Raw genomic sequence first — 11,603 nt, 5'->3', positions numbered from 1 at the left:
GGTGCGGTGGCTCATGCCTGTAATCCCAGCACTTTGGGAGGCCGAGGAGAGCGGACAGCGAGGTCAGGAGTTCGAGACCAGCCTGGCCAACACGGCGAAACCCCGTCTCTACTAAAGATAGCCGGGCGTGATGGCGGGTACCTGTAATCCCAGCTACTCGGGAGGCTGAGGCAGGAGAATCGCTTGAACCCGGGAGGCGGAGGTTGCAGTGCGCCGACATCGTGCCATTGCACTCCAGCCTGGGCGACAAGAGCAAGACTCCGTCTCAAAAAAAAAAAAAAAGAAAAAAAGAAAAGCTACTCTTTCAGTACAGGGATCTGGAGATTTTAATTTGCGAGCTGTTTAGCTGCTAAAATAAAAAAAAAATGCCGGTTTCCGCAGGGGACCCGAAAGCTACCTGCCGGCAGGTTTAATATCCAGCGGCGTGAGGCCTGAGACAGCTCAGATCAAAGGGAAGACTGGGCTGAAAGAAATCTCGCGAGTCCCACGCATTGACCAATATTCGCGAGATTTCGATGCCCTGTCCTCTTCCTCTCTCTGGCAGGACCACGGTTTATCTCGCGAATTTGGGAAGTTCCGTTGGGGAAGATGGCGGCGGCCTCGAGCACCCTTCTCTTCTTGCCGCCGGGGACTTCAGATTGATCCTTTCCGGGAAGAGTAGGGACTGCTGGTGCCCTGCGTCCCCGGATCCCGAGCCAACTTGTTTCCTCCGTTAGTGGTGGGGAAGGGCTTATCCTTTTGTGGCAGATCTAGCCTCTCCTCGCCTTCAGGATGAAAGCTCAGGGGGAAACCGAGGGTAAGTGACTGTAGGGGAAAGGAGGGGGCGGGACACAACTGGGGGAGCCAGTTTGTGAGAGGAGGTTCTTGCAGATGTCCCATGGGGGCCACTTTAGGGGCACAGAATCCAGGAGAGGGAATGTGTATTAGTTTTAGATTGTCACTATACCCTTCTTGATGATTAGAGAGCTTCGACTTTAGGGTGATGGGGACTCTGAACTTCTGTGAAGATTTCATGCTCGACTAGGGCACTTTTGGCCTAAAGTGGTGGGAGACGGGGCAAGTGAATACAAAATCAGCTTACATCTCGTTCCAGAAGAGACGTCTGAATAAATTTAGGGCTGTGTGTAAACGTACTGGAGACTATTTTGGCATCAATGAAATGATTAGGTCCTTATATTTATTAGCAGCCAGCAGTTCTCTACAATGTCAAGTGTCCAGATCCTGTGCTGTTGTGTATTTTTAAACTGCGCTGAATTTCGTTCTTTTATTGACCGAACTACGAACTGCAGAAAAACAACTTTTCTGTGGAACTTTATTAAGATTTTCTAAAGTTCCACACTCTGGCTAAGATGCTGCCTTAGCATTTTGGGCATAGTTCTGTTGATACAGTGAACTGTGTTATTGTTTGTTTATCTTATCCAGTTTACTCTGAGCTTTGCAGATTAGGGTCCTTGCCTGATTATTTTTGTATAGTTTCTGGCACGTAATAGTCGCTCAAAAAATGTTGGAGCATCGAGGTACAGATATTTATCAGCAGGTTTCTCAAGAAAAACAAGGAGTGTGTTTTGGAGGAGAGGTCGAAAGGTGAGGCCTGGACCAGTGACTCACACCTGTAATCCCAGTGCTTTGGGAGGCTCCGGCTGGAGGATCCCTCGAGCCCAGGAGTTTGAGACCAGCCTGGGCAACATAGTGAGGCCCTGTCTCTACAAAAAAAATAAAAAAATTGCCGGGTGCTGTGGCTCACGCCTGTAATCCCAGCACTTTGGGAGGTTGAGGCGGGTGGATCACCTGAGGTTGGGAGATCGAGACCAGCCTGACCAACATGGAGAAACCCTGTTTCTACTAGAAATACAAAATTAGCTGGGCGTGGTGGCGAATGCCTGTAATCCCAGCTACCTGGGAGGCTGAGGCGGGAGGATTGCTTGAACCCAGGAGGTGGAGGTTGTGGTGAGCCAAGACTGCGCCATTGCATTCCTACCTGGGCTACAAGAGCGAAACTTGTCTCAAAAAAAATGGCTGGGCGTGGTGGCTCACTCCTATAATCCCAGCACTTTGGGAGGATCACCTGAGGTTAGGAGTTCAAGACCAGCCTGGCCAACATGGTGAAACCATGTCTCTACTAAAAATACAAAATTAGCCAGGCACAGTGGCATACCTGCAATCCCAGCTACTTGGGAGGCTGAGGCAGGAGAATCACCCAAGCCCAGGAGGTGGAGGTTTCAGTGAGCCAAGATAGTGCCACCGGACTCCAGTCTGGGCAACAAGAGCAAAACTCCGTCTTAAAAAAAAAAAAAAAAAGAAAAAAATTGAAAATAAATAAAAAATAAAAAAAATTAGGGCCAGGTAGTGGCTCAAGGCTGTAATCCCAGCACCTTGGGAGGCCAAAGCGGGCGGATCACTTGAGCCCACAAGTTGGAGACCAGCCTAGACAACCTGGCAAAAGCCTGTCTCTACAACAAATACAAAAATTAGCTAGGCATGGTGGCACAAGCCAGTAGTCCCAGCTACTTGGGAGGCTGAGGTGGGAGGATTACCTGAATCCTGTAGGTCAAGGCTCCAGTGAGCCAGAATCGTGTCACTGCACTCCAACCTGGGCAACAGAGCGAGACCCTGTTTCAAGGAAAAATTAGCTATAGTCTCAGCTACTCTGAAGGCTGAGCTGGGAGGATCACTTGATCCTAGAGCATGGGCGGTTGAGGCTGCAATAGGCCTTGATTGTGCCAGTGCACTCAAGCCGAGACTACAGAGTGATACTCTGTCTTAAAAAAAAAAGAAAAGAAAAGAAAGATGTATTCCTCGGGTGCAAGGGGACAAGTGTAAAAATGGAAACTTCATGAAGCAGGAGTTTTTGTCTAGTTTGTTCACTGCTGTCTTTTTAGCATTTTCATTTATTTATTTATTTTTTTGAGATGGAGTTTTGCTCTTGTTGCCCAGGCTGGAGTGCAGTGGTGCAATCTCGGCTCACCGCAACCTCCGCCTCCTGGGTTCAAGTGATTCTCCTGCCTCAGCCTTCCGAATAGCTGGGATTATAGGCATGTACCACCATGCCCGGCTAATTTTGTATTTTTAGTAGAGATGGGGTTTCTCCGTGTTGGTCAGTCTGGTCTCGAATTCCCGACCTCAGGTGATCCACCTGCCTTGGCCTCCCAAAGTGCTGGGATTACAGGCGTGAGCCACTGCACCCAGCCAGCATTTTCATTTATTTTTTTCTTTTTTTAAAATTTTCCTCTCTAACCCAGTTCAATAACTTTTTTTTTTTTGACACAATGTCTCCCTCTGTTGCCTAGGATGGAGTAAGTGGTGTGATCAAGGCTCATCACTGAAGCTTCGACCTCCCAGGCTGAGATGATCCTTCTGCCTCAGCCTCCAGAGTAGCTGGGGACTGACTACAGGCACATGCCAGGAGGCTTGGCTAATTTTTTTCTTTCTTTTTTTTTTTGAGACAGAGTTTCACTCTGTTGCCCATGCTGGAGTGCAGTAGTGTGATCTCGGCTCACTGCAACCTCTGCCTCCTGGATTCAAGCAATTCTCCTCCCTTAGCCTCCCAAGTAGCTGGGATTACAGGCATGCACCACCACACCCGGCGAATTTTGTATTTTCAGTAGAGACAGGGTTTGGCCGGGTGCGGTGGCTCACGCTTGTAATCCCAGCAGTTTGTTAGGCTAAGGTGGGCAGATCATCTGAGGTTAGGAGTTTGAGACCAGCCTGGCCAACATGATGAAACCCTGTCTCTACTAAACATACAAAAATTAGCTGGGTGTGGTGGTGCGTTCCTGTAATTCCAGCTACTGGGGTGGCTGAGGCAGCGGAGTTGGTTGAACCCGGGAGGCGGAGGTTGCAGTGAGCCAAGATTGCGCCACTGCACTCCAGCCTGGGTGACAGAGCAAAACTCCATCTCAAAAAAAAAAAAAAAAAAGTTGAGACACGGTTTCACCATGTTGGCCAGGCTGGTCTCAAACTCTTGACTTCAGTTGATCTACCTGCTTTGGCCTTCCAAAGTGCTGGGGTTACAGGTGTGAGCCACCGCACCTGGCCTATTTTTTTTTTTTTTAAAGTGGTCATGAGATCTTGTTATGTTGCCCAAGCTGTAGTTGAACTCCCCAGCTCAAGTGTCTTCCCATGTTGGCCCCCTAAAGCTAGGATCACAGGTGTGAGCCACAGCATCTGGCCTCCCCAGCACTTTTAATAGTGCTTGAGGTCGGGTGTGGTGGCTCACACCTGTAATCCCAGCAGTTTAGGAGGCTGAGCGGACAGATCACCTGAGGTCGGGAGTTTGAGACCAGCCTGACCAATGTGGTAAAACCCCGTCTCTACTAAAAATACAAAATTAGCCTGGCGTGGTGGTGCATGCCTGTGATCCCAGCTACTTGGGAGGCTGAGGCAGGAGTACCGCTTGAACCTGGGAGAAGGAGGAGGTTGCAGTGAGCTGAGATCATGCCATTGCACTCCAGCTTGGGCATCAAGAGTGAAACTTAGTCTTAAAAAAAAAAAAAAAAGTTTAGATAGAAAACAGTCCAACTGTATGGTATTCCTTACATCAGACCCATAATTTGTGTGTCATCTTGCCATTAAAAATGTCTTCTTTGGATGTTTTGAAGTAAAATGATTTTGGAAAATATTTTAACTGAATTCTTACTGAGATGAAGTGTGGGAATTTATTTTGCAAGGAAAACTGTGGATGGTCTTGATAGAACAGTTACTGATAACGTTTTCTGATTTAAATCGTAGAGTCAGAAAAGCTGAGTAAGATGAGTTCTCTCCTGGAACGGCTCCATGCAAAATTTAACCAAAATAGACCCTGGAGTGAAACCATTAAGCTTGTGCGTCAAGTCATGGTAAGGATTGTGTTGAAGTGCGTAAAGTGTTTTGCTTAGATAATTATTCTTAATACGCTAAGCTCCCCACGTAGATGTGTTCATACTATCTTCATAAAACATCTGAATACATGGTGGTTTTAACTTTAGGAGTCTATTGTATCTATACTGCAGGTTGAATATCCCTTATCTGAAGTGCTTGCGACCAGAAGTGTTTTAGATTTTGGATTGTTTTGGATTTTGGAATATTCGCAAATATATAATGAGATATCTTGGGGATGGGACCCAAGTCTAAACACAGAATTTATTTATGTTTCATAAACAATTATAGATATAGCCTGAAGGTAATTTTAGACAATATATTTAATAATATATTTAATACTTTTGTGTGTGAAACTAAGTTTTTTTTTTTTTTTTTGAGATGGAGTTTCACTCTTGTTGCCCAGGCTGGAGTGTAATAGCCCAATCTCGGCTCACTGCAACCTCTGTCTCCCAGGTTCAAGTGATTCTTCTGCCTCAGCCTCCCGAATAGCTGGGATTACAGGCATGCGCCACCATGCCGTAGAGACGGGGTTTCTCCCTGTTGGTCAGGCTGGTCTTGAACTCCTGACTTCAGGTGATCCACCTGCCTTGGCCTCCCAAAGTGCTGGGATTACAGGCGTGAGCCACTGCTCCCAGCTGTTTTGACTGCATTTTGACCATGACCCTGTTATGTGAGGTCAGGTGTGAAATCCTTGGTGGCATCATTGTGAATGCTAAAAAGGTTTTGGATTTTGGAGCATTTCAGATTTTTGATTTTCAGATTAGGTATGCCCAGCCTGTACTAGTAGAGTTTTTGATTCATTCTTTTTTTTGAGGCCAGGTCTTACTTTGTCATCCAGGCTCAAGTGCAGTGGCATGATCATGGCTCACTGCAGCTTCGACTTCCCAGGCTCAGGTGGTTCTCCCACCTCAGCCTCCTAGTATCTGGAACAACAGGTGCATGTAACCACGTCTGGCTAGTTTTTTTTTTTTTTTTTTTTTTTTTGAGATGGAGTCTCGCTCTGTGGCCAGGCTGGAGTGCAATGGTGCGATCTCGGCTCACTGCAACCTCCGCTTCTCGGGTTCAAGTGATTCACCTGCCTCAACCTCCCGAGTAGCTGGGACTACAGGCGCACGCCACCACGCCCGGCTAATTTTTTTGTATTTTGGTAGAGATGGGGTTTCACCATGTTGGTCAGGATGGTCTCCATCTCCTGACCTCGTGATCTGCCTCCCAAAGTGCTGGGATTACAGGCATGAGCCACTATGCCCGGCTGCCCAGCTAGTTTTTTATATTTTTTGTAGAAATCTTTTCTTTTTTTTTTTTTTTTTTTTTGAGATGGAGTCTCGCTCTGTCACCCAGGCTGGAGTGCAGTGGTGCGATCTCAACTCACTGTAAGCTCTGCCTCCCGGGTTCATGCTATTCTGCCTCAGCCTCCCGAGTAGCTGGGACTACAGGCTCCTGCCACGATGCCTGGCTAATTTTTTGTATTTTTAGTAGAGACGGGGTTTCACCGTGTTAGCCAGGATGGTCTCGATCTCCTGACCTCGTGATCCACCCGTCTCGGCCTCTCAAAGTGCTGGGATTACAGGTGTAGCCACCGCGCTCAGCCAGAAATAGGTTTTTACTATGTGGCCCAGGCCGGTCTTAAACTCGTGGGCTCAAGTGATCCACCCACTTTGGCCTCCCAAAGTGTTATGATTACAGTGTGAGCCACCGTGCCTGGCAGATTCATTTTTTTTTTTTTTTTTTTTTTTAAAAGACGGAATCTCCGTCTATCGCCCAGGCTGGAGTGCAGTGGCGGGATCTCAGCTCACTGCATCCTCCGCCTTCTGGGTTCAAGCAATTCTTCTGCCCCAGCCTCCTGAGTAGCTGGTATTAGAGGCACTCGCCACTATGCCTGGCTAATTTTTGTATTTTTAGTAGAGATGGGGTTTCACCATATTAGCCAGGCTGGTCTTGAACTCCTGACCTTGTGATCTACCTGGCTTAGCCTCCCAAAGTGCTGTGATTATGGGTGTGAGCCCCTGTGCCTGGCCCAGGTTGTCATTTTTATTCCTTAAGGCAACCAAATTCTAGCTTGAAATATGTTCTGTAAATGATACTGTCATTAGAGAGACATTGTGAGATAGAAGGATTCCAGGTGGCTAATAAGGCCGTCTCTTTGGGTACCACTATCTTGGTTTGGTCACCATGACTTTCCTTGTCTACTTCTCAGTTTTGCAGATTCAGAAACCTAATTTTATTGGTACATCAAGGTTTTATAGAGTTTTCATGGCTGGGCGCAGTGGTTCACACCTGTAATCCCAGCACTTTGGGAGGCTGAGTCGGGTCGATCACCTGAGGTCAAGAGTTCGAGACCAGCCTGACCAACAAGGTGAAATCCTGTCTCTACTAAAAAGACAAAATTAGCTGGGCGTAGTGGCAGGTGCCTGTAGTCCCAGCTACTCGGGAGGCTGAGACAGGAGAACCGCTTAAACCCAGGAGGTGGAGGTTGCAGTGAGCGGAGATCACGCTACTGCACTCCAGTCTGGGCATCGGAGCGAGACTCCATCTCAAAAAAAAAAAAGAGTTTTCAACAACTGACTTACTATATGCTTATTTATTAATTTATGACAAAACGTTTAGTTTTCCAGTTTTCATAATACTGGTATTCATTGACCAGAGCACCTCTTCTCCTGTCAAGAATCAAGAGATTTCAGATTATTAATAAATTACTTTGTTTTGTAAGGGAGAATTAGAGCAGTGAGATAGATTTATTTGCAACACGGAAAAGCCTGGAAAACTATCCTTATACCAGAAAACTTCACGTTTTTAGGGACTGGAATGTTTTTCAGAGAGAAACTTCTTCACTGGATAGGGTTAGGAAAACTAGGCTAAGTTTTTTTTTTTTTTTTTTTTTTTTTTTTGAGACGGAGTCTCGCTCTGTCACCCAGGCTGGAGTGCAGTGGCGCAATCTCGGCTCACTGCAAGCTCCGCCTCCCGGGTTCACGCCATTCTCCTGCCTCAGCCTCTCCGAGTAGCTGGGACTACAGGCGCCCGCCACCACGCCCGGCTAATTTTTTGTATTTTTAGTAGAAACGGGGTTTCACTGTGGTCTCGATCTCTTGACCTCGTGATCCGCCCGCCTCGGCCTCCCAAAGTGCTGGGATTACAAGCGTGAGCCACCGCGCCCGGCAAACTAGGCTAAGTTTTGTTTGTTTGTTTGTTTGTTTTGTTTTGTTTGAGATGGAGTCTCACTCTGCCACCAAGGTTGGAGTGCAATGGCGTGATCTTGGCTCACTGCAACCTCTGCATCCCCGATTCAAGCGATTCTCCTGCCTCAGCCTCCTGAGTAGCTGGGACTACAGGCGCGTACCACCACACCTGGCTAATTTTTGTATTTTTAGTAGAGATGGGGTTTCACTATGTTGGCCAGGCTGGTCTCGAACTCCTGACCTCATGATCTGCCTGCCTTGGCCTCCCGAAGTGCTAGGATTACAGGCGTGAGCCACCGCACCCAGCCTCAAGCTAGGCTAAGTTTTTTGTTCTTTGGAAGTAAGTCCCTTTTCTGGACTACATATTCTGTTTCTTTTCTTTTTCTTTTTTTTTTTGAGACAGAGTCTCGCTCTGTCACCAGGCTGGGTGCAGTGGTGTGATCTCAGCTCACTGCAACCTCCGCCTCCTGGGTTCAAGCGATTCTCCTGCCTCAGCCTGCTGAGTAGCTGGGACTATAGGCGTGCAGCATCACACCCAGATAATTTTTGTATTTTTAGTAGAGACGGGGTTTCACCATTTTGGCCAGGATGGTCTCAATCTCTTGACCTCGTGATCCGCCCGCCTTGACCTCCGAAAGTGCTGGGATTACAGGCATGAGCCACCATGCCCAGCCTATATGTTCTGTTTTTTAGAGTCAATCTCATTTTCTTAAAATTTGATTGTGTTTCTCAGATTACATGCAGATCATCTTGTTAAATTTGTACACTACCAAATCTCCTGAGCCATCTTATTTAACTGTTTATATCTTTATATAGTCACTTCCACAGGAGGCAGATCTCATGTATTACATTTTGATTCTTCCTAATATTTCTGTAAAGGTTTTGTTTTAGATGTGGAAATACAACGTTTTCTTTTTTAGTTTTTGACTAAATAGAAACAGGAGCTCTCTATCTTGCCTTGGCTGGTCTTGAACTCCTGGACTCAAGTGATTATTCAGCTTTGGCCTCTCAGTGTGCTAGAATTACAGGCACAAGCCATGTGCCTGGCTGAGGAATACCTTTTTCTACACTCATATATATGGATTTTTCTTCCTTTGGATAGATGGACAGAGTAACACTTGTAGACCAGTGTTACTCTATATAGTCTACAAAGTCTGTAGACTATGTTGAGTCTATAGACTGCCTGCAATATTACTACTAGGATAATGTGTATGTTTACCTAAAACACTGTTGGCCTGGTTAATTTTCACCTCAAATGTTTTCCCACTTGACACAGGAGAAGAGGGTTGTGATGAGTTCTGGAGGGCATCAACATTTGGTCAGCTGTTTGGAGACACTGCAGAAGGCTCTCAAAGGTTTGTGAACACTTTTGAAATATGCTGATTTCACAAAACCCCCAGTTCAAGAAGGACCATTTTATACTTAAACTAGAAGTAAAAAATTGAGGTGGTCAACTTTATATATTAGATATTGCTCTTGCATTCATTTATGGAGTTGGAATGAGCTTTTTGCTAAAGTTTGAAACACTTATTTTTGATCCTGTTTTGGAGGCTGATAGAGATTTAAAGGATAAATGATGAAGGGTAATATAAGATACCTGGGGAGGCTGGGTGCGGTGGCTCACTCCTGTAATCCCAGCACTTTGGGAGGCTGAGGTGGGCGGATCACAAGGTCAGGAGTTTGAGACCAGCTTGGCCAACATGGTGAAACCCTGTCTGTACTAAAAATACAAAAATTAGCTGGGCATGGTGGTGGGCACCTATAATCCCAGCTTCTCGGGAGGCTGAGGCAGGAGAACAGTGTGACGTGGGGAGGCTGAGGTTGCAGTGAGCCAAAATCACGCCATTGCACTCCAGCCTGGGTGACAGGGCAAGACTTGTCTCAAAAAAAAAAGCTTGGGAAAAGTTTTTTTTTTTTCCTTCACGTTTATTTCTTTTTTTTTTTTTTTTTTTTTTGAGACGGAGTCTTGCTCTGTCACCCAGGCTGGAGTGCAGTGGCGCGATCTCGGCTCACTGCAAGCTCCGCCTCCTGGGTTCACGCCATTCTCCTGCCTCAGCCTCTCCAAGTAGCTGGGACTATAGGCGCCCGCCACCACGCCCGGCTAATTTTTTGTATTTTTAGTAGAGACGGGGTTTCACCGTGGTCTCGATCTCCTGACCTCGTGATCCGCCCGCCTCGGCCTCCCAAAGTGCTGGGATTACAAGCGTGAGCCACCGCGCCCGGCCTTCACGTTTATTTCTGATTAATCTCGATAAGAAGATGGACTTTTTTTTTTTTTTTTTTGAGACGGAGTTTCGCTCTTGTTGCCCTGGCTGGAGTGCAGTGGTGGAATCTCGGCTCACCACAACCTCTGCCTCCTGGGTTCAGGTGATTCTCCTGCCTCAGCCTCCCAAGTAGCTGGGATTACAGGCATGTGCCACCACGCCCGGCTAATTTTGTATTTTTAGTAGAGACAGGGTTTTCTATGTTGGTCAGGCTGGTCTCGATCTCTCGACCTCAGGTGATCCGCCCGCCTTGGCCTCCCAAAGTGCTGGGATCACAGGCGTGAGCCACTGCACCTCACGACGATTTTTTTTTTTTTTGAGATGGAGTCTCACTCTGTCACCTAGGCTGGAGTGCAGTGGCACAATCTTGGCTCACTGCAACCTCCGCCTCCCGGGTTCAAGCGATTCTCCTGGCTCAGCCTCCCAAGCAGCTGGGACTACAGGTGCGTCCCACCACGCCTGGCTAATGTTTTGTATTTTTAGTAGAGATGGGGTTTCACCGTGTTAGCCAGGATGGTATCGATCTCCTGACCTCCTCATCCACCCGCCTCGGCCTCCCAAATTGCTGGGATTACAGGCGTGAGCTACCATGCCTATCCAGAAGATGGACATTTTAACTCGTTTAAAAAGATTTTTATGGTGTTTATGGAGCAAATTTCCAGGAAAGCAAATGTAAAATATAACTCATGAGCTTGATTATTCATGCTTATAATGACTAATTCTATTTTTGGGGAATAATGAAAGTAAAAACAGATTTTACTTTGATCCACCAGAAATGAACCTAATTCAGCTGAGGTTTTTTTTTTTTTTTTTTTTCTGGAGACAGTGTCTCACCCTGTTGTCCAGGCTGGAGTGCAGTGGCGTGATCTCTGCTCACTGCAATCTCTGTTTCCCGGATTCAAGTGATTCTTCTGCCTCAGCCTCCTGAGTAACTGGGATTACAGGCGCCCATTACCACGCTCGGCTAATTTTTGGGTTTTTTTTTTTGAGACGGAGTCTTGCTCTGTTGCCCAGGCTGGAGTGCAGTGGTGCAATCTCAGCTCACTGCAAGCTCCGCCTCCCAGGTTCACGCCATTCTCCTGCCTCAGCCTCCCGAGCAGCTGGGACTACAGGCGCCCACCACCACGCCCGGCTAATTTTTTGTATTTTTAGTAGAGACGGGTTTTCACCGTGTTAGCCAGGATGGTCTCGATCTCCTGACCTTGTGATCCACCTGCCTTGGCTTCCCAAAGTGCTGGGATTACAGGCTTGAGCCACAGCGCCCGGCAATTTTTGGATTTTTAGTAGAGATGGGGTTTTGCCATGT

The 11,603-nt window shown here is 47.0% G+C and overlaps 1 protein-coding gene across 2 annotated transcripts in view; it reads left to right on the top strand.

Annotated features, from left to right (window-relative positions):
• The first annotated feature begins 532 nt into the window (after nt 1–532).
• The window catches only part of MED1 (mediator complex subunit 1), a 54,196-nt gene continuing 43,125 nt past the window's right edge, over nt 533–11,603 (top strand). Inside the window, exons 1-3 of one of the 2 annotated variants that reach the window (XM_055258041.2) lie at nt 533–796; nt 4,729–4,835; nt 9,310–9,388. In XM_055258041.2, the coding sequence (XP_055114016.1) occupies nt 772–796; nt 4,729–4,835; nt 9,310–9,388 (211 nt within the window). In that variant the 5' untranslated portion in view covers nt 533–771. Of the gene's footprint in view, nt 797–4,728; nt 4,836–9,308; nt 9,389–11,603 lie in introns of those variants that run through there. The other variant, XM_063628850.1, reaches the window with a different exon arrangement.

This window comes from Symphalangus syndactylus, chromosome 20 (genome assembly GCF_028878055.3).
Source record: "Symphalangus syndactylus isolate Jambi chromosome 20, NHGRI_mSymSyn1-v2.1_pri, whole genome shotgun sequence".
Classification (NCBI taxonomy): Eukaryota; Metazoa; Chordata; class Mammalia; order Primates; family Hylobatidae; genus Symphalangus; species Symphalangus syndactylus.
This window is presented reverse-complemented; position numbering and strand designations above follow the sequence as displayed.